A 26,931-nucleotide genomic window follows, 5' to 3' on the forward strand; every position below is an offset into this window, starting at 1 on the left:
TAGAAAGGCATAAAATATATAAATTAGTGTTAAGGGGTCCTATCTGCACAAGGTTGTCTCCTGAACTGTGTGTATTATCCATACTCATTTCATTACCAATTGCAATTTGTGCAATACATGTTAGTCAAGAGAAGATCAGTTGCTGCCTGTCAAAACACTTAATTTATTACTTAACTGAGATTTAAAATTTCAATGAAATTCCTAGAACAAATCAGTAAAATTGTTACCCTCAGGCAACCTGCTGATCGATTGAATATTTTACTGATTCAGAACCCTCAGCATCATTCTGTAACACACTAAGTGGCTGTGCAATCACAGCTACATTAATTCAGCAAACTTGACCTTGCCAGATTATAAGTGGAGCATGGGGCTACAATAATTACCTGTCTACTTTTGCACCGAGTCTGTGTGGAGCAGGGCCGAAGTCCCAACAAGTTATGGCGAGGCGTAACTAATGGTGTTAGTCACTGAACTAGAATTTCTGCACTATAATACAGTAGGTACACAAATAACAAAGAACCAAGACACGCGTTTCCAGCAAAATCAGGTTTATTTGTCTTAAACACAAAGAAAAAATTCCTTTTAGAAAACAGCTCATTTTGAATTCACAATATTGTCTGTTTACAATTTTACTGGAAACATATATAGAATCACTACAGTGCAGAAGGAAGTGATTTGGCCCATCAAGTCTGCACAGACCACAATCCCAAACAGGCCCTATCCCCTTAGCTCCACCTATTTATCCTGCTACAACCCCTGACATTAAAATGGACAATTCAGCATGGCCAATCAACCTAACCTGCACATCTTTGAACTATGGGAGGAAATCAGAGCACCCAGAGAAAACCCATGTAGACATGAGGAGAACATGCAAACTCCACACAGACTGCCACCCAAAGCCAGAATTGAACCCTGGTCCCTGGCACTCTGAAGCAGCAGTGCTAACCACTATGCCACCCCATTCAGTTTCTAATCAGAGAACATGCATACTCCACACAGACAATGACCCAAGCTGGGAATTGAACCCAGGTCCCTAGCGCTGTGAGGCAGCAGTGCCACTGTGCCACCATGCTCCTCTTGCAAGATCAAAATAATTCTTCCAGAGTGGCATGGGAGTACAATATCCAACAGCTGCAGCAGAATTTACAGGATTATTGGGGGAGGGCCTGTCGACATCAAGCCAGCAGCCAGAAGCATTATTTAGGGAACTTCCTAAACACCTTCCAGCTAATCAGAAACTGAATAGTTTAAAACAAGCTGGGGTTGTACTCTGTCAAAGTCCATACAATTATTTTACAATGAGACTAACAGTTAAGAGGATTCATGTTCTTGAACGACTTGACAAATGGAGTCAGCTCAGCCTTATTCAATGGGGACTCAAAAGGACCTTTTGATTGATGAACCTTGTAACCTACCACTGAGGGATAGGGACATGATATCATAAAAAATGTCTGTTATGCAATCCAGTTTGAGTTTCACTTCTGCCTTTGAGAAGAAACGCACAACTCTGCTGCTCATGTCTTCAAGAGTTCTAACTATATATATAGCTGTTATTATGTGCTTAGATAATAAATGAAGCTACAATGTGTTTATCCAATCTCTTAGGAGTAATTGGTGCCTTTTTGTCTGTATAACAACTCAAGTGCTGCAAAAGCCATTCTAAAGCATAGGAGCAGTGCATAGAAGAGATAGTGATCAGCTACATTCTTTTATCAGTGAAATGAACAGGTTTTTACTTTAACATCCATGCCATTTGTCAAGAGGGGGAGCCAAACATTTTGATATAGTATATGGAAATCCCTCAACAGGTTTAAAGGTTCTAGAGTAGGCAGATGCCTTTAAATGCAACAGAATATTGCTAATGTAGCTTGATTTTACAGGCACCTCAACCATTCCTCCTTTGCCTCGAGAACCCAGAAGATCTTTGATCCTTAAAAAGTGATTAAGGACTTTAGTCAAGGGAAAACCAAAAGGAAAACCCCTTTTTCTAAAGGACAAAGATGCTGCACTTGTACACAGAGATTAAGTACATATACACACACCTTTCTCTATTCAGCATCAGTAATGAAGCATTGACAGCATAGGCAAAAAAAAAACAATCACAGAAATCCTACAATACAGAGGTAATTTGGCCCATCAAGTCCACACTGACCACAATCCCACCCAGGCCCTACCCCCATATCCCTACATATTTACCTGTTAATCCCACTAACCTATGCATCTCAGGATACTAAGGGGCTATCTTAGCATGGCCAATCAACCTAATCCACACATCTTTGGACTATGGGAGGAAACTGGAGGACCCGGAGGAAACCCAAGCAGACATGAGGAGAATGTGCAAACTCCACACAGATAGTGACCCAAGCTAGGAATCAAACCCAGGTCCCTGGAGCTGTGAAGCACCAGTGCTAACCACTGTGCTACCGTGCTGCCAAGAAGTTTGGCAAGAGAAAGCACACCATCAACGAATGCATGGTGACTATTTGGACTATGGAATTTGCAATTGTGTAATGGGCAGAGATTTTGGGCTTGGGGCATTGAAAGGGGTTTTCACTCAGCTCAGTTACTTTAACCTGTTTGAGAAACATTAAGTCATTACTGTAGATTGTCCAGGATCCTGATAATTTACAGCTGAACTCACATACACAAACAATTTTGGAAAGTAATACTAGTTACTATTTAGTACCTGCAGGATAGCATCAATTCGACTCCTCTCAGCAATCAGGAACTCATTTTCTGTATGACTGGCCTGAATGATTTTGTCCTTATCCTCTTGTTCACTTTGGAATCGCTGTTGATCATCTTCCCTTGCTTGTTTAGAAATTTGTAGAGCTTTATCTAATTCCTTCACTTTCAGCAGAAGTTCTGAATGTTGCACTGTCAACACAATACCAAAAACAAACAAACTTTCAGTGGCTGCCTAAACATTAGTTGCAGTTTTGATTTACAAAATGTTTTGTGTTACTGCTTTCAAAAATATTCCACATAAATCATATATAATAGCCATGCACATACTACAGATTGCACCCCCACCCACTACTGTCATACAGCAAATTCACTGAAGCAATGTGACGGACCTAGACTGAAAAGAGGTTTCATTATCAAAGGGCCAAATTTAATGCATGCGACAGGGGCCTTGTCTGTCGGTCTGAGTGTTACTTTGGAGCAACTCCATTAGCATCATGTGCCTCTCCAGAACTTGTAGCCAGTACAGAAATCCCAGGAAAGACTGGTGTTTGGAGAGCTGCCAGAGGTCAATAAACGTCCAGCGCAGGCAGTGCTAGCAGGAGTGGTGGATAGCCGCTATGCACACAAGCAAAAGGTTTAAGATGGCTGAGAGTACCAGGCCACAAGTGAATGGTGGCAGGATGGGAGTTTTTCCTCAGTAGATAGAACATAGAACACTACAGCACAAACAGGCCCTTCGGCCCACGAGTTGTGCCAATCACATCAACACCTACCAACCTACAGACCTATCTATAACCCTCAATCTCATTAAACCCCATATACTCATCCAGAAGTTTTTTAAAAGACCCCAGCGAGTTCGCCTCCACCACCACTGACGGCAGCCGATTCCATTCACTCACCACCCTCTGAGTGAAAAACTTACCCCTAATATCATTCTGAACCTCCCTCCCCGCACCTTAAATCTGTGTCCTCTCGTAGCGACCATTTCAACCTGGGGAAATAGCCTCTGAGAGTCCACCCTATCTATTCCTCAACATTTTGTAAACTTCTATCAGGTCGCCTCTCAACCTTCGTCTCTCCAGGGAAAAGAGTCCCAGCTCCCTCAACCTAACTTCATAAGGCATGCCTCCCAGTCCAGGCAACATCCTTGTAAATCTCCTCTGTACCCTCTCAATAGCTTCTACATCTTTCCTCCTGTCTGATGCCAAGTCCCTAAATCAGGCACTGAGTGAACAAGGGGGCATGCCCATGCCCAGGAGGCCACAAACATACATGACGGGAAGCAGTAGAGGTGGAGTCACTGGTCTGAATTCTCCCAGAAAAATTCTAAGTATCAAATTTGCAGGAAAACTGGAGTAATTCACACTGTTTCTTTCAGTGGGAGTTCACAATAGAATCTCCCACTCTGTGCAATGCAGAGGTCACCAGCTTGAATCTCACTAGATATCAGGGGACTGGGCCTATTCCTGCTGAAAAGGCTGAAATCAGTGGGCCTCTGCACACCTCTCATTTGCTGGCTAGCTTGGGACCTCCATTGCTACTCCCCCTTTCCCTCCATGGTCCAATTCAGCCCCCCAACAATTCCCAGGCTGTCCTGGGCCACCCTGATCTCAAGCCACCTCCCCCACCCACCCCACCCACCCCACCCCCCCTGACTGCCCCCAGGCCCCACCGAAATAGACCCCACTCATAAGCCCTGTCCCCAGTAGGCCGCACCCACTTGGCATTGCCTCAAGCCCAGTGGACAGTGTCAGAGTGCCTATGCCCAGGGGCACCATCCAACCCCTTTGGTGAGTCCTGACTGACCCCTTCACTCCAGCAGGGTCGTCTCAATAGTTTCCCAAAAGTGGGAACCTACTGTAAATCCTACTAGATTGAAACTCTGATGGGGTGGGAGCGGCTAGCGGGCCTACAGCATTCAGTCCCCGGCCTGCTAATTACATTTAAAATATATTAACACATTGAAATAACTTTTGATCTTCACACCAGTTTCCAGCGCAGATCATAGCACCAGAAATCCAGCACTGCGAGATGTACTTGTGGTGGGATCGCATGCACGAATCCTGTGCATGCCCGGCCACACGATTCTCCCACTCCACTAGAAAGTTAGTGCAGCAGGGTGGGAGAATTGTCTCCACTGAATATACTCAAGGTCGATTTTGACAGATTTTTGATGAAGGGAATTAAAGGTTAATGGGACATAGGCAGGAAAGTGATCTAATCCTGCTACCATTTCTGATGATCTTGTGAACACCTTAAAATATTTAATTATTTTAATCACAGCACTGGCTTTCTCTTCCATTTTCATTTAAACCATTTGGTGAGTGTAATGACCTCAATCAGGCCATTGAAGTTGGCCTATTGGAGTATGAACTCCCTGATTAAGGATCCAATTGATGATCCAATCAGGTAGTCTTTGCCAGATACTTAACTGGAGTGTCAGTTCCTCTGACACCCCCCAGAGGCAGACTGCTCACACTCTGTACTGCTGAGTTTGTAAACAAAGGGATTTTGGAGAAGGGACTTCTGCCTCTAATGACTTATTACAGTAAGGTTGAGAGGCTTCAGATATTCTAGGTCCCATGCAAAAAACTAAAGGGTCATGAATGTAGCCCAGTCCATCACTCAAACCAACCTCTCATCCATTAACTCTGTCTACACTTCCTACTGCCTCAAAGCAGCCAGCATAATTAAGGATCCCCCCCCCCCCTCAACTTTGCATTAAGTTGGTCTATCATAGCTGTGACTGTAACACTAAATTCTGTATGGTCTCAATTCTTTCCTTATAGTATGCTTTATCCGAATAGCACGCAAGAAACAATAGTTTTCAGGTGACAATAATCAAAATGTGAAGTTGCCTTGTTGTTACACCATGCACCCTTTGGATACTGTCCCTGGAGAGGAGCAAGCAGTGCCCATGGACACCTGAGGCCATTGAGCACCGCAGGGACTGGGCATCTAACCCTTTTAAATCCCATTTTAGTTTAAAGTCTAATTTGGTGATTTTTGTTTTGGGGAGTTTCCCTTTAAGGATTGCTCCTCAGTTTATTAAACTTAGTTTAAGTGTTTGACTTAAAAAAAAAGTTGGATAATGATGTGAACTAGAAAGTGTGCACTAAATATCTTAAATACATGCATGCTATTTTTAACTCCATGCAATCTGACTGGAAGAGAAAAATGGTAATCAAAAGCTAGAGAAGGAATTGTTTAAGCGATTTGACTGGTCAGTTTCTTTGTGCTACCTCATTCATGAATGGGATTTCTGGTTATCGATTTTGTTTTTTTCAAAAAACAACTGGTTTTGATTCCTTCATATTTAAACATTCAACTATATTGTAATGTAATGTGAAATGCAACACTTTTCTTGTAATTTACAAGTTATTGGTTTTACAATATCAATACAAATTAATACGTGAAAATGACAATTTACCAGTTTGTTATAATTTCCATCTGGAAACATTGATTTTTTTGTACCTTTCATTTGTGCATGTACTTTGTGAATAGAGTCTATTCTGTCTTCTGAAGTGCATCTCACAACACTGGCTTCCTTCTTGGCCACAGCTAACTCATACTCCAGGGTCTGTCGCAGTGCCTCTCCTTTCTCCAGTTGTGCCCGTAGCCTAGCAACATGGCTATCAAATGTTGAACGCTGTGAAAATAAAAAGGCACAAACAGGTTAAATGCACTTACAAAATCAAAAGTGCAATTTCTCCTACAGCTTTTTATTTGACAATGCTGGACATCGGTGTTGCCCAGAGAAGCAGTTGCATAGCATCAAATAAACTTAATTCCAGAGCAGAATAGAATAATGTAAATGAGTGAAATATTAACATCTCCTATAGTGGCACAAGAAAAACTAAACTATTTCCTATTCCAACTTCCTACACTTCATGTACAATACATACTTTGCACAGTTGGGAGAGCTATCCCACAGACTAATCAAACAGCCTGACATAGCAATACTCACAGAATTAATGAGCCAGACACGACCAATCCTGCTTATGTGCTGTCCCACTGCCAGGACAGACCCCACAGAGGTGGCAGCAGTACAAGTGGTATACAGTCAGGGGTGAATTGCCCTGCGACAGCATCAACTCTGGACCCCATGAAGTTTTATGACATTGAGTCAAACACAGACATGGAAATCTCCTAATTACTACGCAATTTTCCACCCCCCATGTTGTGTGGCATTACCAATGTACTACCAAAAGAACAAATGCTGGAAAATCCCAACTGATCTGGCAACATGTGTAAGGAGAAAAGAACTGACGTTGAGTCCAGATGACCCTTTGTCAAAGACAAAGGCATAGAGTGGGAGATACCTATATTGCAGGGGAGGGAATGAAAGACGAGTCATAGCCATTGGAACAAGGGGGAAAAACTTAATAGGTATCCACAGAGAGAATAAAGGATGTGAGGGGCCAAATGGCAGAGAAGTTGTAACAGATAAAGATATGGAGAGGAGGGAGAGAAATGGGACAGAGTAGAATGTAGAAAAGGGGAAGAAAATGTAAGAGGGATGAAGTAGGAGGAAAAAGGAAAAAAAAAATAAAAGAAATAAAAAGTGGAGAACAGTAAAAAAATAAATAAAATACAATGAAAACGAAAAGGGGTCGAGGTGGGGTAGAGCAAATCATCTGAATTTGTTGAATTAGATGTTGAGACCAGAAGGCTGTAAAAAGTGTCTAGCTAGAAGATGAGATGCTGTTCTTCCAGTTTGCATTGAGCTTCCCTGGAACACTGCAGCAAGCCAAGGACAGACATATGGGCATGGAAGCAGGATCGTGCGTTAAAATGGCAACCAACCAGAAAGTCAGGGTCCTGATCACTGAGCACTTTCAGTCTGTGTGCGCAAAGCGATTGCCCAGTCTACGCTTGGTCTTGCTGATATAGGAGACCACATTGGGTCCAGCAAATGCATTACACCAAATTGAAAGAGGTGCAAGTGAAACCTGGAATGAATGTTTTGGACCTTGGATGGCAAGCATAGAAGAGGTAAAGGTTTAGGTGTTACACCTTCTGCAATTGCATGGGAAGGTGCCATGAGTGGCAGCAGAGGTGTTGGGTATAGTGGAGAAATGGACTAGGTTATCCCGGAGGAATGGTCTCTGCAGAACACTGACAGAGGGAGTGAAGGGAAGATTATTTGATGATGGCATCATGCTGGAGTTGGCAAAAATGGAGAAGGATTATGCCTTGCATGTGGAGGCTGGTGGGGTGAAATGTGAGAACAAGGGGGACTCTATCCTTGTTGTGAAATGGAGGGGAGGAAGTGAAAGTCATGGCGCAGGAGATGGGCTGTATGCTGTTGAGGACCCTGTCAGCAACTGTAGATGGGAATCCATGGTTGAGGAAGAAGGAGCACATATTAGAAGCACCACTTTGGAAAATGGCATCATCAGAACAAATGCAATGAGGTGAAGGAGCTGAGAGAAAGGGTTGGAGTCCTTACAGCATGCGGGGTGTGTCCAGATAGCTGTGGGAGTCAGTGGGCTCGTAGTGGACGTTGGTAGATGGTCTATTGCCGGAAATGGAGACAAAGGTAAGGGAAGGGTCTGAGATGGGCCAGATGAAGGCAATAGAGGGGTGGAAACTGGAAGTGAAGTTGATGAATTTTGAAAGATCTGGATGAAAGCATGAAGCAGCACCAAAACAGTCAATGAACTGGTAAAGGAGTTGTGGAAGGGAATCTGGGTAGACCTGGAACAAAAAAAATGTTCCACATACTCCATAAAAGGACAAGCATAGCTAGGACTCATGCAGGTAGCCATTGCAACTCCTTTCATTCAGAGAAAGTGGAATGAATTAAAAGGAGAAGTTGTTGAGATAGAATGAGTTCAGCCAGGCAGAGGAGTGGTGGTGGATGGGAATTGTTCAGGCCTCTTTTTAAGAAAGAAGCGAAGAGCTGGTTTTTTAACCAATGTACTAAATGGGATTGATTTTAACAGAGCTTGCAACTCAACAGTGGGTATCCATGGGGTGTTGTGGGCTGTCAGTTGTAGAATTGTACCTTATGGCCCAGCATATCCCTCCACTTTTTTGCCATTACCATCAAGACAGGGCATTAACCCCAAGTCAAAGAAGGCTACAGGAAGGCATGCCAGGAGCAGCACCAAGCACACCTGAAAATAAAATATTAACTTGCTGGACCTGCAACATAGGATCACTTGCAAGGCAAATAGTGGAAGAAGCATACAATACTCTGACTTAAGTGATCCCACAACCAACAGATTAAATCCAAACTCTGTAGTCTTCCAGCCACAAATAGTGGTGGACAATTAAACAACTAACTGGAGGAAGAGGTTCCACAAATATTTCAGCCTCAATGATGGTGAGTGGATGGGTAAGTGGAACGGAGTCCACAAAAATATCAGCCATGACCTTATTGAATGGCGGAGCAGGCTCAAGGGGCTGGTTCTTGCATTATGTTCTAAAAGACTCCAGAAATACTGTAGCAAGCAAGTCACCTCGTCATTCCCCTAAGCCTGTCCACCATCCACAATATAAAAGGAATGTAATGAAACACTCTCCACTTGCCTGGATGAATGCTACTCCAATCAAACTTCCTGAGTGTGATATCAGACAAAACACCCTACCCACAAAAATTCACTCTCTCCATCATAAATCAGAGGCAACTACGTGTATCTACTAGATGCATTGACAGCACCTTCAAAATCCACAATCTCTATCATCTAGAGAAGGACAGCAGACATTTGGGAACACCACCAACTGGAAGTTTCCCCCCAAGCTACACACCATGACTTGGATCTAGTGCTGTTCCTTCACTGTCACTGGGTCAAAGTCCTGGAACACTTACAAACACCACATGGACTGCAGTGATTCAGCTCACCATCACTTCCTCAAAGGCAATTAGGGGATGGGCATCAAATTGCTAGCCTAGCCAATGATGCCCACATCCAACAAAAATTTAAAAGATTGCTCCACTTTTGACATCCCAGATGTCTACAGATCAAACACACAAATATTAAATCATTAAGAGAAAAGACTGAACATTGAAAAAAAAAGGGTAAATTTCTAATGGTCAAGTGATGATCCTTGTAGAATGCACACTACATTTCAGGTTGTATGTTGGTTGTTTAAATTGAAATTAAGTTAAACAAAAATTAAAAGATCAGATTATCAGACCATAACACCAAATTGCTTATTCTGAAGACAATGTTTCTTCAAAGGAGGAAATATGTTCATGAAATTTAACATCTGGATCCATCCCAACCTACACCTTCCATGAATTTTCACTAGTCTGAAATTGCCACATACTGCACTGTATTAAGCCCAGGTTAATCATCTTTATTCCTTCTCACCATAGATCCTTGAAGTCCTCACATACAAATTATACAATGAGTCTGTAGCTTTTCGTCCCTCTAACTACTCATTGGACTTTAGCATCCAGTGCATCTGTCACTCCATTTTGTGCCAAGCATGTCAGCTCTACACATTCCAACTTCAGTTCTAACTTCCTCTCCCCCTTCAAAAGTCCTCCCAAAACCCATTTCTTTAACTGTGATCATCTCACAATCATCCAAGAAATAGGAGCAGGGGTACATTATATGGCTTCTCGAGCCTGCTCTGCCATTTGTTCAATGCAATTATAGCTGATCACGAGTCTTCATTCCACTTTCTCACATGCCCCCTAACTTCCCTTCACTCAGAGGCCAAAAATCTGTTTATTTCAGCCTTAAATATATTTAATGATGCAACATTGTAGCCCAGAGGATTGTCAGAATTTCAAAGACACAACTCAGAGTGAAGAAATCTCTCCATCTCAGTCCTGAGTGATCAGCCTGAGACTGTGTCACTGGGATCTATGTTCTGCAATTGGACCTTTATTGTCCACCCTATCAAACCTCCAGAATTTTGAATGTTTCAACAAGATCACTCATTCTTTTAAACTCCAGAGATATTAGGTCCACTTTACTCAGCCTCTCATAGAGCAGCTCCCTCATCCCAGAGATCAATCTAGTGAATGTTCACTGTACCACCTCCAAAGCAGGCATGTCCTTCCTTAATTCTGGAGACCATAACTGTACAGCATTCCCAGTGTGGTCCCAAAGCCCTGTACATTGTAGCAAAGCTTCCATGGTCCTGTACTCCAATCCCTTGTAATAGGGGTCAACCTCATTCCACAAGGTTTCAGCACTCATGCCTTTCCTCTTCCATACTGTAGGAATACAAAATATTATTGACCACTGCTATGAGGCAATCCTGAGATGATATCTGATCTTCAAAAATAGAAGATCTGCAAAGTTCACACAGCCAGATGCCAATATAACTGGCGAGTTCAACATGGAGAAATATGCATAAAATTACAATTTTGCTGAACTCACCATTGTCTGCATGGTGCAATAAAGGCACTAATTTCATGCAAAACAGACATGCCTATAAATAATTCTGCAAGCTTACCTCTTCATTAAATTTGCTGGTAAGTTCTAACTTCTCTTTTTCCAATTTGTTCAGTTTCCACCTGAGATCTGTAGAACTGTAGTCACCATCCCCAGGTTGCAATTGTTTCATTTGATTCTGGAGTTGATTAATGGTACTCTGCAATCTAAGTAAAGATTTTTTAAAAAAAATTGATATAGCATATTCCATGATCTTAAGACATCTGAAAATGCTTCCTACCTAATAAAGAATCTCAAGTTGTAACACAGGTAACATAGCTTTCAGTTTGTATACAGCAAAAGGTCCCAAAACCAGCAATGAGATAAACGAGTAGATAGCTCATATCTGTGCTGAGGCTAGTTGAGGGGGACAGTGGGCTGGACAGAGTGGGCCTCCCTTGTTTCTCTTCCATTAGCCCCTTGGGATCATTTACATCCACCCATCATAGGGCAGACAAGCTTCGCTTTAACACAATCACTGTAGTGCTGAAAGAGACCATACAGCCCATTGAGTGAGCATCTTACCCATGCCCTCCACCCCCCCCCCCTCTCCCCACAACACTTGTTAAAGTCCAAGATTGTCAACATGAATTGAAAAACTGAATACTTGAAGTCACAATCATGATGATTGAAAAGGGAATTGTCATTCCTGGAGTGTTTTCCAAACATGAAAATAAAAAAATTACAGAAAACAAAATTATGCCCAATTATTTCCCAGATATAAATGATTCACTGTTTGATCATATCATAGAATCCCTACAATGCAGAAGGCAGCCATTTATCCCATCAAGTCTGTACTAACCACAATCCCATCCAGGCCTTTACCACGCACTTACCCTGCTAATCCCCCTGACACTAGAGTCAATTTAGCATGATCATCCTAACCCTGCACATCTTTATAGAATCAGAATCCTACAGTGCAGAAAGAGGCCCTTTGGCCCATCAAGTCTGCACTGAACACAATCCCACTCAGGCCCTACCCCCATATCTCTACATATTTTACCCACAAATCCCTCTGACTTACGCATCCCTGGACACGAAGGGACAATTTTTTAGCCTGGTCAATCAATCTAACGTGCACATCTTTGGACTGTGGGAGGAAACCAGAGCATCCAGAGAAAACCCAGGCAGACAAAGTGCAAACTCCACACAACCGAGGCCAGAATTGAACATGGGAGCCTGACGTTGAGACAGCAGTGCCAGCATTAACTAATTCCATGAATTACTACAGCTAGCTTACCTCACTATTTCAGTGGCAGTAGAACTTTGCTTTTGTTGACAAGACAGCCTCGAGGCGACGTTCCTTGGATTTGTGGTCTTCAGTTGAACAATTTGGGAGCGGTTATCAGTCCCTTCCAGGGAACGACGCAGAGGATCCTCCAAATCTACAGCAGCCATAATTTCCTTGCCTCTACATGTTTTGAAACCTTAAAGTAAACAGCAACAAAAGTCAATAACGAACATGATATACAATGTGGAGAACCCGTAGATAGGTGAATGACGACCTTACATTGTTTTTCTAGTAAAAATAATGGTTCCTAGTCTAGTTATAAAGTTTGCTCTCGGTAAAATAGAAGCCATTCTATCCGAAATATGAACCATCCAGTCCCTACACCTGTCCACTGTTATTGTGAACGGGACAGGTAAAAGGATTAAAAAGACAGAACGTGACACACACACACTTACTGCTCACTTCTCGCCCGCCAATGAGTTCGCCCCGGCCTTCCGACCATTTCGTGCTGGAGAACACGGAAAAAGTCGTGTTTGTAACCAGGGGCATCGGGCTGTGTGCTGAATCGAGAACACTGTCAGGAAGTAGAGTAATTGAGACCTAAAAGTACAAAACTGATGTGTGTTATTGTAAGTGGGAGCAGGAGCAGGAGCAGGGACAGGGCAGCAGCCAGTGCGGGTGCATTTACTGTTGCGTTTGACAGTCGAGCATTGTGAACACACTGCCTGTACAAGGCTGCAAACACAGTAAAAAGTCTGACACCACCAGGTTTTAGTCCAACCTATTTATTTGATAATATACTCGCAAGCTTTCGGGGTTAGTCCCTTCGTCAGGTGAATGGAGAGTTCACCTGACGAAGGGGCTAACCCCGAAAGCTTGCGAGTATATTATCAAATAAATAGGTTGGACTAAAACCTGGTGGTGTCAGACTTTTTACTGTGTTTACGCCAGTCCAACGCCGGCATACCCACATCAAGGCTGCAAAGCCAGCAGCTCCCGGACTGCATTGTTAAAATACCCAGCACCCAGCCATGGAGTCAACACTGCCAGGGGCTCAACAGCTAGCCAGGTAGGAGCAAGGAGGCAGAAGGGCACTGGGGTAACCCACTGGGGGAAGGGGGAGACCATGGGGATGAGAGTGAGCACAAGGTGCCGAACGGGTGGGACAGAGACATCGATCACAGCTGCTGTTTAAAATTACCCCACCTTTAGGAGCATTTCACACGAGAAACCCAATCCCCCCATCTTTTTTTATTTATACAACGTCCGTGGGCTGGTGAATTAAAATGGGGCTGGGGTACACAGGTCCAAGAGACAGGACAGTTCCAGCATCAGTCATTACTGCTCTAGAGTGCTCTATTCAAGCCTCACAGCAACTCAACATTTCCAATTACATCAAACTGGAATAAAAACATTGTGGTCAGCACAGTGGATAGCACTGCTGCCTCATCACCAGGGACCTGGGTTTGATTCCCAGCTTGGGTTACGGTTTTGTGGAGTCTGCACGTTCTCCCTGTAACTGTGCGAGTTTCCTCCGGGTGGTCCAGTTTCTTCCCATAGTCCAAAAATGTACAGATTAGGTGGACGATGCTAAATTGCCTCTTAGCGTCATGGGGACTAGCTGGGGTAAATGCATGGAGTTAGGGTGATAGGACCTGGGTGGGATTGTGATCAGTGCAGACTTGAAGGGCCGAATGGCCTCCTTCTGCACCATAGGGATTTTATGTATCATTTTCATGAAAAAGTTAGTATTGGCAATTCTCCTTCTGATGTCTCCAAATTATATACCCAAAACCTCAGCAATGTTGCTAACTCTTACATGTCCTCTGAAAAAGCCAAGAAAGTCATTCAAGTTGTATCAAACCACAAGGTAGAACAGATAATAGCAGACATCAAACTAGAAATCAGACATAACAAAATGTTATGATCTCAGTAGAAATTCCACTCCAGAATCGTGAGGGTTCCTTCATTTCTCCTGGGACCAAACCAAGGTGTGCCATAGCTCTCAGGAGTTCACTTTGATTCTCCTCAGTGTTACCACTCTTCTCAAAAGGTATGAGAATTGTTGAAGACCTTCCACTAGCATACAGCTTGGTGATACTTCACAAATGTGGACTCCACAGCTCAAGCAGAGCCTCACTGCATTCTCACCGACTTCAAAACAGGAAAATGTCTTGGTTTCTGATAGGCCAGTAACGAGGGTTACAGTCCTTGCCACATTCTCTCTTCGTTGGTCTCAAAGCTGCATTGGACTCAAATATCTAGTACCTGTTTTTCTGAAAAAAAAATTAAAAACAAACTCTCCAAGCAATCAATCCTTACCACAACATGGCAGGATGTCCCAGATAGAGATGTGAACTAATCATCTCACCTCCCAAACATTCATTCTGTTCTGGGAAACCATAGGAATAATTTAAAACTCTGCCTGAATCAGCTCTCTGACTCCATCACAGGGTTTAGGGAGGAGTACCCATTGTTTAATGTTTTCAATCTTCCAGCAGAAACAAGTTTGCAAACAATTCAACTCACTCAACATACTATGAAGAAATAGCTGAACACATTGGATACAGCAAAGACAATGCACTCCAACAACATCCTGGCTGTACAGTTGATGTCTTGTGCTTCAGATCTACCTGTATCTCCAGCCAGTCTGATACAGTGCAGCTACAAGAATAGCATCTAACTGACAATGTTAAAAAAGCACAAATAGTCTGGTCAATTCCCATCCCAGTCTATGCTTCAAAGTAATGGAGCTGTCATTGACAGTGCTACCAAGCAGCACTTCTTGCAACTGACCTATTTCGTGATGCACAGTTGGGTTCCACCACCACAAACCACTCAGCTCCTGACCTCATTACAACCTTAAGGTAAACATAAACAAAAAGAACTAAAGTCTCAAGATGAGACAAGAGTGACTGCCCTTGGCAGTATTTGAGAGTATAGCATCAAGATGTGCTCAGAATTGAAGTCTTAGGCCCAATCTTCTTCAGCTGCTTTTTCAATGGCTTTCCTGTAGCCAGCTCCCCAAGTAGAGTTTAATGGGGTCATAGGTCACAAGTAACATTCATGCTACTCAAGTGCCAGTTAATCACTATCTCTAATCAGAGAATCAACAACTTGCCCTTGATATTTAAATAACATTACCAGTATCAAACCCTCCAATATCCACATCCAGTGGTAACTAATGATCAGAAACATAATTGGATCAAGGAGGATGAGGTACTCAGAATGGGGAAAAGCTGCAAGGTTCAAAGGGACGGGGAACAGGACGGGAGCTGCAGTATCCTGGACTAGGATTAGAGATATAGCCTGGGGTTTGGGACAGATAACGAATGGGAATAAACTGTAGGGGCAAAGGGAGGGGGAAAACAGGACAGGAAATACAGTACCACGGGAGAGTGGAGATATAGACTGGGGTTTGGGGGAAGATGCCCGAGCAGAGTGGCCCACAATATGAGATTGGGACCCAGAAATGTGGAGGGGGAAGCGGAGAGTCATAGAGTCCAGTGGGGTATTGGCACCCAGGAGCAGTGTGCCCAGGGGAGGGGGCAGTGGTGTTTGTGCCCGGGGACCACAATCGGTGCTGCACCAGGTGGGCACCCTCACAACGCCCCCCAGCTCGGACCGTACAGCAAAGATAACAAGCGGCTCGGTACTCCGAGCTTCCCACCTTCTCGCTGAGCTGGGACCTCTGTTTAAATGTCCCGCGCGGAGCTTCCACCCGGTGAACCCGGTACCTGGAGCGGGGCGCGGCCTCAGTTTAAAAGCTAACTGCCACCTTACCCGCGCGCCACTTCCGCCCCGCACACGCGGGGACTTCCGGTCATAAAGTACGGAGAGCCTCAGCCGATTGGTGAAAAGCGGTGGCGACGTAGGCATTAGAGGGCACGTGACAATTGGGAGCGGAGGGGCGGGGCCGGTTGCCGAGTAACGGGGAAGGAACCTGCGCGTGCGCAGTGAGAACTACCAACTGTCAACGGCTGGAATGGCTCGCGGGCTGGGAGAGCGGGAATGAGATAGAGGGAAAGATAGATAGAGGGAGAGTGAGATAGAGAGAGAGAGTGATAGAGGGAGAGAGACGGTGACAGAGGAAGAGAGCATGGAGAGGGAGACAGAGTGACAGAGAGAGAGAATGAGATAGAGAGAAAGATAGAGGGAGAGTGAGATAGAGAGATAGATAGAGAGTGATAGGGAGAGAGAGTGACAGAGGAAGAGAGACATGGAGAGGGAGACAGAGTGACAGAGACAGAGACAGAGTGAGAATGAGATAGAGAGAGACAGAGTGATAGGGAGAGGCAGTGATTGATAGAGAGAGGGAAAGAGAGAGTGTGATAGGAAAAAGAGTATTTCTGACTTTCTCTCTATCAATCACTCTTTTTCCTATCACACTCTCTCTTTCCCTCTCTCTATCAATCACTGCCTCTCCCTATCACTCTGTCTCTCTCTATCTCATTCTCACTCTGTCTCTATTTCTGACTTTCTCTCTATCAATCAGAGTGATAGGAAGAGAGAGAGTGATAGATTGATAAGAGAGTGATGGGGAGGGAGAGAGACAGAGAGTGATAGGGTGAGAGAAAGAGCACTATGGAGAGAGGTAGGGAAAGAGACAGGGAGATAGATAGAGAGATAAATAGATAGATACAGAGAGTGATAGGGTGAGAGATAGCATTATACTCAGAGAGAGAGATAGAGGTAGGGAAAGAGAAAGGATGAGATAGGGAGAAGAGGTGAGAGAGAGAGGGAGAGGAGGGTAGAGAAAGTGATAGGAAGAGATGTCTACTTTAGCAAGGCCTTTGACAAGGTACCATATGGTAGGTTGTTGCATAATGTTAAATCTCACGTGATCCAGGGTGAGGTAGCCAATTGGATGTAAAATTGGCTTGATGACAGAAGCCAAAGGATGGTTATAGAAGGTTGTTTTTCAAACTGGCCTTTCACCAATGGTGTGCCTTAGTGGTCAGTGCTGGTTTCACTGTTATTTGTCATTTATATTAATGATTTGGATGAGAATTTAGGAAGCATGGTTAGTAAGTTTGCAGATGACACCATGATTGGTGGCATAGTGAATAGTGAAGAAGATTAGCTAGGATTGCAACAGGGTGTTGATCAATTGGGCCAGTGGGGTCAATTTATGGCAGATGGAGTTTAACTTAATAAATGCGAGGTGATACATTTTGGTAGATCGAACTAAGGCAGGACTTACTTAATGGTAGGATGTTGGAGAGAGTTATAGAACAAAGAGATCTAAGGGTACAGGTTCATAGCTCCTTGAAACTGGAATCACAGGTGGACAGAGTGGCAAAGAAGGCTTTCGGCATGCTTGGCTTAATTAGTCAGGATGTGGATATGCCAGCATTGGACTGGGGTAAACACAGTAAAAAGTCTGACAACACCAGGTTTCAGTCCAACTGATTTATTTGATAGTAAACTCACTATCATAGATGAACTGAAACCTGGTGTTGTCAGACTTTTTACTTAATTAGTCAGAACATTGAATACAGGAGTTGGGATGATTTGTTGAAGTTGTACAAGACATTAGTCAGGCCACACTTGGAATACTGTGTACAGTTCTGCTCACCCTATTATAGAAAGGATGTTAAACTAGAAAGTGCAGAAAAGATTTACTAGGATGCCACGAGGACTTAATGATTTCAGTTATAAGCAGAGGCTGGATAGACTGAGACATTTTCCCCTGGAACATAGGAGGCTGAGAGGTGATCTTATAGAGGTCTATAAAATAATGAGGGGCATAGATCAGCTGGATAGTCAATATCTTTTTCCAAAGGTAGGGGAATCTAAAGCAAGAAGACATAGGTTTAAAATGAGAGGGGAGAGATACAAAAGGATCCATTGAGGCAATTTTTTTCACACAGAGGCTGATGAGTGTCTGGAACAAGCTTCCAGCGATATTAATAGAGGCGGTTACAATTTTGTCTTTTAAAAAACATTTAGACAGTTACATGGATAAGATGGCTATTGAGAGTTATGGGCCAAATGCGGGCAATTGGAACTAGTTTAATGGTTAAAAGGGGTGGCATGGACAAGTTGGGCCACCGAGCCTGTTTTCATGCTGTAAACCTGTGAGAGGAGGAAAAAGATAGAACTAATGAGCCTCGCTCAAGCGAGACCAGAAATTCCATTGTTGGAACCTCACCCACTCTGATCCCTTGGTTCGCAAGGTGGTAGAGGTCCGGCCATAGAGTGAGAAAAACAGGAACATGTCAATGTTTAATCAGTTACATTGTTAAAGAAACTGATCATGTGTCTTTGAAAACATATAAATAGGGGATGGCAGCAACACTGACCAAATTCTTTAAACCCTTAGCAAGGAAATGCATTTTTTCACTTTATCAGCTGCCTCGAATTCTGTTACACATCATAGACAAGGATGGCTGGTCCGAAGTGAAGATTTGAAACTAAGGTACATTTTGCAATTGAAGACTGCAATCGGGGTTATTTTGGAGAGGAATGGCTGAAACCCAAGTTTAGAGTATCAGGGTATGATGTTCTGACCTAGTTCTGTGAAACTGAAGCTTATGACCAATGAAGTGGGCATATGTACATGGCCTTCAACTTTTACCAAAGAAAAAGCGAGCTATGTTACTTCACAAAGGATTTTGATTTATTATTGTCACATGTACTAACATACAGTGAAAAGCGCTATATAGACAAAACATACCATTCACAGCGAAGGAAAGGAGAGAGTGCAGAATGTAGTGTTACAGTCATAGATAGGGTGTAGAGAAAGGTCAACTTATGCAAGGTTGGTCTTTTCAAAAGTCTAATGACAGCAGGGAAGAAGCTGTTCTTGAATCGATTGGTATGTGACCGCAGACTTTTGTATGTTTTTCCCGATGGAAGAAGATGGAAGAGAGAATATCCAGGGTGCATGAGCTCCTTATTACGATGGCTGCTTTTCCAGGCAACAGGAAATGTAGACAGAGTCAATGGTTGGGAGGCTGGTTGCATTATGGTCTGGACTTCATTCAGGACCCTTTGTAGTTTCTTGCAGTCTTGGGCTGAGGAGGAGCCATACCAAGCTGTGATACAACCAGAAAGAATACTTTCTTTGGTGCATCTGTTAAAGTTGGTGAGAGCCATAGTTGACATGCCAAATTTCCTTAGTCTTTTGAGAAAGTAGAGCTGTTGGTGGGCTCTCTTAACAATAGCAGGATCAGATGCAGAGTATTTTCAGAGCTATAGGCTCATAATTTGGACACTGGTGAAATTTTGATAACATTTGTGGATAACATTTATGGGATGATCTGGTAAATGCGTATGAAACATGGCGAGACCTTGATACATTTGGATGGATAGTTAATTGGATGTGTCATGGAATATAATAGGTTACATACAAGATTGCAGAAATTCTATTTGGAGATCCCACATTCAGCGCTTGTTTTCAAATTGTTGGATTGTGCTAAAGTACCAAACATGGATAGATAGGCTCCAGGTTTTGACTGGAGTTGGATTCTTAGGAAGAGATACATTTCTGGAACAAATTTCTGAAGCTTAAATAAAAACAGGCAGCATTCATTTCAAGCCAATTTAATGTCACTAATGGGATCTTCTGCAGTACCCCAGAAGATAGAGAATTCAATATTGGCAGTGTTTTCAAACTGTTTCGATATGGGGTGCAAGTATCAATATCAAATATGGGATTTATTAATGGTTATTCGTATTGTAAGGTGAGATGTGAAAAATGAAAAAATTGTTTGTTTTTGATTAATTTGAAAGATTTTTCTTGGGTTTTCAAAGAAAAGGGAATCTGTCAATGTCTTACCAATTACATTGTTAATGTTTGTTAATGTCAATTACATTGTTAAGGTCTTGACAGAGTAGCTCCCGAGTGCCCCACCCAGCCAGAAATTTGTAAAGTGTAACCCCCGGACTGCACAGCTCCAGAGAGTTGCCCCCGCCCCATAGAAGGGGAAAATCCAGGAGGCAAGCCTGGAGGGTTGTAGATGATTCACAATGTTCATTTTTAATAAGAACATAAGAAATAGGAGCAGGAGTAGGCCATCTAGCCCTTGGAGCCTGCCCCGCCATTCAGTAAGATCATGGCTGATCTGTCGTGGCTCAGTTCCACATTCCCGCCCTCTCCCCATAACCCTTAATCCCCTCTCTTATCAAAAACCCATCAACCTGCGTCTTAAAAATATTTAGCAAGGTAGCCTCCACCACTTCAACGGGCAGAGAATTCCAGAGATTCACCACCCTTTGAGTGAAGAAGTTCTTCCTCAACTCCGTTCTAAACCGCCCCCCCTTTATCTTGAGGCTGTGCCCCCTAGTCCTACTGTCCTTTCTGAGCAGGAAGAGTCTCTCCACCTCTATCCTATCCATCCCATTCATCATCTTATATGTCTCAATGAGATCTCCCCTCATTCTTCTAAACTCTAACAAGTACAAGCCTAGTTTATTCAGCCTCTCCTCATAACTCAACCCCCTCAACTCCGGCATCAGCCTAGTAAACCTCCTCTGCACTCCCTCCAAGGCCAAAATATCCTTGCGTAAGTACGGCGCCCAAAACTGCACACAGTACTCCAGCTGCGGCCTCACCAATGCCCTATACAGCCGCAGCAAGACCTCCCTACTTTTATATTCAATCCCCCTCGCTATGAAGGCCAGCATCCCATTCGCCTTCCTGACCACCTGCTGCACCTGCAAGCTGGGTTTTTGCGACTCATGCACAAGGACCCCGAGGTCCCTCTGCATCGTCGCCTGCTGCAGTTTTTCTCCACGTAAGTAATAATCCTTCCTACCATTATTCCTACCAAAGTGGACCACCTCGCACTTGCCAACATTAAATTCCATTTGCCAGTTCCTGGCCCATTCGCCCAGCCTATCTAGATCCTTCTGTAGACTCTCCACACCCTCCGCGCAATTTGCCGTTCCACCAATCTTGGTGTCATCAGCAAATTTCGACACCATAAGCTCGGTTCCCTCCTCCAGATCATCTATATAAATGGTAAATAGCTGAGGCCCCAGCACCGACCCCTGGGGCACTCCACTAGTCACCAACCGCCAATCCGAATAGCACCCATTGACCCCCACTCTCTGCCTCCTATTTGACAACCAGTCCTCTATCCACGCTAACACCCTACCCCCAACTCCATGTCCCCTGACCTTCTGCAATAACCTCTTGTGAGGTACCTTGTCAAACGCCTTCTGAAAATTAAGAAAGACCACATCCACCGGCTCTCCTCTATCCACCGCCCTAGACACATCCTCATAGAACTCCAGTAAATTTGTCAGACACGACTTCCCCTTAACGAAACCGTGCTGCTCTATCAAGCAATTCCCCTCAAGATGCCAATGTAATAGAGTTTTTTGTTAGTGTATCAAGGAGACTATATTATTGTGTTAATGTTAGTTGGTGTTTTATAATTTATCATTGTAGACTGTTTGTAGCCCAGACGGTGTACCCCTCGGATAGAAGTAACCCTCAGACAAAGTGACCCAGGTTAAAGGCAAGCAAATTTGGCAGGCGAAAATCCAGAGAGTGAAACCTTGGTGGGTTGCAGATAAATCACAATGGTTATTTCACTGTAACAGATGTTTGTTATTGTATTAAGCGGGGTATATCACTTGCTGTATCATGTTTATATAAGTTTGTGGTTTATTATTTCATGGTGTGACCCCCGGAAGGTGCAGCCCTTGAAAGTGCAGTCCTGAGAGCAGAGCCCAGGAGGTGAAACTCTTGGAAGAGAAAAATACGGAGGGCAAAGTCCTGGAAAATTGTAGATAACTTATAATGAATCCCTTTCTTACTGTAAGGGAGTTGTTTGTTATTGGTTAAAGGATGATGTGTTAGCTGTCAGTTTTGTATACATTAATGTTATAGCTTGCTGTGAGTTGTTTGCAACCTTGGAAGGCCTGTTGTGGATAACTCGCAATGTATACTAGCTGTTTGTTATTGTGCTATGTTGTTTGTGCGATTGTATTAAAATGGCATGTTTATTGTTGATACTGTGTTATGTCGGGTGTTATCTCTATAATTTATTATTGTGAGATGGTATTGTATTCTGGTTTGTAATTTGAAAGTGTAATGTATTTTGTATTTGCAAACTGTTTGATAAATAAAAGGATTGATTACTGGCAAAAAAAATTACATTGTTAAAAGGTTTGTAAATAATTAATGTCAATTACATTGATAAGGGAAATAGTGATGGATATTTGAATACATATAAACAGGGGCTAGCTGGGAGATGGTGTGGGTAAGGAGACTTGACATTGGATAAAGTCAATAAACTCTTAGTAAAGAAAGGTTCTGTGTCTTAGTTTTGACTTCAGCAACTGGTGTGAATCCTGTTAAATAAAAAGAGGGGCAAATAGAGAGAGCGAGGATCAGTACTGAGGGAATGACACATGGTTTTGGAGGGTTAGTACTAAGAAAGTGCTACATTATTAGAAGGTTAGTACTGATGGAGTGCTACTCTATGAGAACTTCAATACTGAGAGAGCACAGCCTTATGAAGAGTCAGTGTTAAGGGAGTACTGATTTGTGGGTCAGCACTGACAGAGCACTGCACCTTTGGAGGGTCAGTCCTGAGGAAGTGCTGCACTGTTAGGTGCCCACTTACAGATGAAACAGTAAATCAAGGTCCCTTCACCCTCTCAGCTGGACTTTCTGACTCAGATGAGAGACAAAGTCATTGTTGACACATTGAAAATATAGCAATACCAGAATCATTTCTCTACAATTACAGGTGAACAGTAAGTTTGTAGATTGTAAACAGTAAGTTTGGCCATTGGGAGTTTCTAATAATAGTAATGATTTTTTGATCCTTGAGGAGGCTCCAAAAATTAATTGAACTTTTGGGTAAGTCCTCTCTAATAGATTTGGAACCAAAATACTGTGAATGTCAGAAATCTTAAATAAAAACAGAAAGTGCCGGAAATACCCAGTTAGTCAGCCTGCATCTGTGGAGAAAGAAACAGAGTTAGTGTTCCAGGTCAATAATCTTTCATTATAACTCCGATTTGCAGGGTAATGGTGCAGGAACCGGGGATTTTCTCTCTGTAAATGCTGCCAGACATATAGGCTGTGCTTTCAAAGGTTTGAAATTATTTTTTAAAATGTGTGAATGGATTGACTAATGTACCCCAATCTAATTAGAGATTTGCTTCAAATATTCAAAACAGTAATTTTCAGACATTTAAAATCAGGTTAATCACAAGTGGTGGATTGACTCCGGGATTTAAAATGTTTAATTTTCCTGATAAATGTAGCTTAAACTTTATTAATCAAATCACATCAAATTACCTACCATTCTTAAAAATCAAGAGACTATTTTGGAAAAACACATTTTTAAAAAATGCATTTTAACATGTTGCCCATTGCACTTTTCATTGCAGGTTTTAAATGAAACAATATACAAATAAGTAGAAATTTATGGGGAGCTGGAACACTTTTTACAACAGGTGCATTCTGCACCAGGATCAGCAATTGCACCCAGAGCAGAAACTCCAAATCTTCGGTGAAATTTATATTGCCTGACTTTGGGAACATTTTAAAAATTGTTTAAATGGAATTGGTGTGGTTACTGTTGTAAGGTGGTGGTCATAGTTTAGTAGGTCCTAATAAGGCATTTATAGACTTAGATAAGAACAAAGAACAATACGGCACAGGAACAGGCCCTTCGGCCCTCCAAGCCTGCGCCGCTCATGCGCCCAACTAGACCATTGTATCCCTCTATTCCCAGTCTGTTCATGTGGCTATCCAGATAAGTCTTAAATGATCCCAGCATGTCCGCCTCAACCACCTTACTTGGCAGTGCATTCCAGGCCCCCACCACCCTCTGCGTAAAATACGTCCCCCTGACATCTGTGTTGAACCTTGCCCCTCCCCTCACCTTGAACTTGTGACCCCTTGTGTTTGTCACCTCCGACCTGGTAAAAAAGCTTCCTACTGTTCACCCTATCAATGCCCTTCATAATTTTATACACCTCTACTAGGTCGCCCCTCATCCTCCGTCTTTCCAGGGAGAACAACCCCAGTTTACCCAATCTCTCCTCGTAGCTAAGACCCTCCATACCAGGCAACATCCTGGTAAACCTTTTCTGTACTTTCTCAAAGCCTCCACGTCCTTCTGGTAGCGTGGCGACCAGAACTGGATGCAGTATTCCAAATGTGGCCTAACCAACGTTCTATATAGCTGCAACATCATATGCCAACTTTTATACTCTATATGCCCCATCCATTAAAGACAAGTATGCCACATGCCTTCTTCACCACCCTCTCCAACTGTGCTGCCACCTTTAAGGATCTGTGGACTTGCACACCCAGGTCCGTCTGTGTGTCTATACTCCTGATGGTTCTGCCATTTATTGTATAGCTCCCCCCCACATTAAATCTACCGAAATGCATCACTTCGCGTTTATCTGGATTAAATTCCATTCGCCATTTCTCCTCCCAATTTTCCAGCCTATCTATATCCTGCTGTATTTTCTGACAATGTTCATCACTCCAGCAATCTTTGTGTTGTCAGCAAACTTACTGATCACACCAGCTACATCTCCCTCCAAATCATTTATATATATCACAAACAGCAGAGGTCCCAGTACAGAGCCCTGCGGAACACCACTAGTCACAGACCTCCAACCAGAAAAAGACCCCTCCACTGCTACCCTCTGTCTTCTATGGCCAAGTCGGTTCTCCACCCATCTAGCTAGCTCACCTTTTACCCCGTGAGATTTAACCTTTTGCACCAGCCTGCCATGAGGGACCTTGTGAAACGCTTTACTAAAATCCATATGGACGACATCCGCGGCCCTTCCCTCGTCAATCGTTTTTGTCACCTCCTCAAAAAACTCAACCAAATTTGTGAGGCATGACCTCCCTCATACAAAACCATGCTGTCAATTGCTAATCAGATTATTCAGTTCTGAATGTGCATATATCCTATCTCTAAGAATCTTCTCCAACAATTTCCCAATGGACGTCAAGCTCACCGGCTATAATTACCCGGGTTATCCTTGCAACTCTTCTTAAATAACGGTACCACATTTGCTATCCTCCAATCCTCCAGGACCTCGCCTGTATCTAGTGAAGAGACAAAGATCAGTTCAACAGTAAATATTTAAAAACTACTAGACACTATATACATAGATACAGTGACGGTCCAAGCTAAGTGCTGTCTCCAAGCTTGCTTCCACACATGGCTCCGTTCAATATATCACTGAACCTAGGTGTGGGTTATGTGCTCTCTTATATCATTGTGTGGACGCAACACAGTCCCACATTTACCCTTCATGTGCTAGACCCTTGTATGACAGTTATCATGAAACAGGCACATCCAAGTATAATAGAAATATAATAGAAGTATAATAGAAACAGGAAACAGACGATGAAGTAACCCTGAATAAAGGATAAGGCCATATACCAAATGCTTTGCACCAAAGTCCAGCAAATATATTGCAAAGTTGAACTAATCTACTTTGAGTCCAAGTGATTGCACACAAGTGATCGGGCTTCATCATGTCTTATGACTAACTGTAGTGTGTAGCTGTAAAAATATGTGATAAATATTTAGCAGGTACCTCTGATCAACAACTGGTCTGAATTGCTGACAATTGGCCCCCATAAGGTATTTGATTTGTAAGTTCGAGAGCCTTATTTGCTACTTGTAAGTCAGATCTAAGTCTTGAAATTTAACTTGTCTCTGGAGTCTGAGCTTTTCTGAAAACTGGACAACAAGTCCTGTACTGTGTCAGTTCAACATTCAACTGGAGCAAGCTATCATTGATACACTATTGCCACTGGTGGTGGGAGGGGGGAGGGGGGGTGGTGGGGGGGAGAGGGGGGTTGGTTGGGGGAGGGGGGTGGTGGGGGGCAGGGAAGGGGGGTGGGGTGGGGTGGGGGTGGTGGGGGGGAGGGGGGTGGTGGGAGGGGGGAGGGGGGATTGGGGTTAGGGGGCAGGGGGGAGGGGGCGGCGGCTCGGTGGGAGGCGGGGCGGGGGCGGGGGGCAGGGGAGAGGGGGGAGTGGGAGGGGGGCAGGGGAGATGGGGGGCAGGAGGGAGGAGGGGAGGGAAGCGGGGGGCTGCAGGGGAGAGGGGGGAGGACGGGAGGGAAGAGGGGAGGGGTGGGGGGGGGGGGTTGTAGGAGCAGTAAGATCTCTAGGGTGCAGGGTGACTAGGAACCCAGAAAAGAAAGCTTTATAGGTCAAGGAATAGCCAAGAAGAAATTGCTATCAGGAAGGTCGGGCCAGAAACCTCCACTAACCATGAAGGAGGAGGAAGACAAAACCTTTCTAACTCACCAGAGTTGAAGAAGTTACAAACAGCAAATGTACTAAGTTCTGCATCAGCTTGACCCAGTAATAATGTAGGTTACTCCAGTTAAGTTCATGTGAGGTTAGATACCATTCCATTTCATTAAGTCAAATATCATAAGCACAAATAAGTTACTTTAATCACACAAATCTTCATTAACACCATATAAATTAACTAATTTCTTTGGTTAGTTCTGGCCATAGAAGTTGCAGGTGAGGAAATAGGAAGGATCAATAAATAAATATGCATCCTGACAGCCAGTTTAAATTCACGGCATGTTTCAACAATTAACATATACAAATTTCTGTGGGGATGTTAATATTTTATCCACATTGTACT

The 26,931-nt window shown here is 43.4% G+C and overlaps 1 protein-coding gene across 3 annotated transcripts in view; it reads right to left on the reverse strand.

Moving 5' to 3' along the window:
• Window positions 1-16,116, reverse strand: part of ccdc171 (coiled-coil domain containing 171) — a 218,560-nt gene extending 202,444 nt beyond the window's left edge. For all 3 annotated transcript variants that reach the window (XM_080188307.1, XM_080188306.1, XM_080188308.1), the window contains exons 1-5: window positions 15,989-16,116; window positions 12,328-12,514; window positions 11,110-11,254; window positions 6,163-6,337; window positions 2,687-2,877 (exon numbers count right to left, since the gene is read on the reverse strand). In XM_080188307.1, coding sequence (XP_080044433.1) covers window positions 2,687-2,877; window positions 6,163-6,337; window positions 11,110-11,254; window positions 12,328-12,485 — 669 coding nt within the window. In that variant the 5' untranslated portion in view covers window positions 12,486-12,514; window positions 15,989-16,116. The remainder of the gene's footprint in view (window positions 1-2,686; window positions 2,878-6,162; window positions 6,338-11,109; window positions 11,255-12,327; window positions 12,515-15,988) is intronic.
• Between the last annotated feature and the right edge of the window lie 10,815 nt (window positions 16,117-26,931).

This window comes from Carcharhinus amblyrhynchos, chromosome 5, assembly GCF_965287045.1.
Source record: "Carcharhinus amblyrhynchos chromosome 5, sCarAmb.v2.hapA, whole genome shotgun sequence".
Classification (NCBI taxonomy): Eukaryota; Metazoa; Chordata; class Chondrichthyes; order Carcharhiniformes; family Carcharhinidae; genus Carcharhinus; species Carcharhinus amblyrhynchos.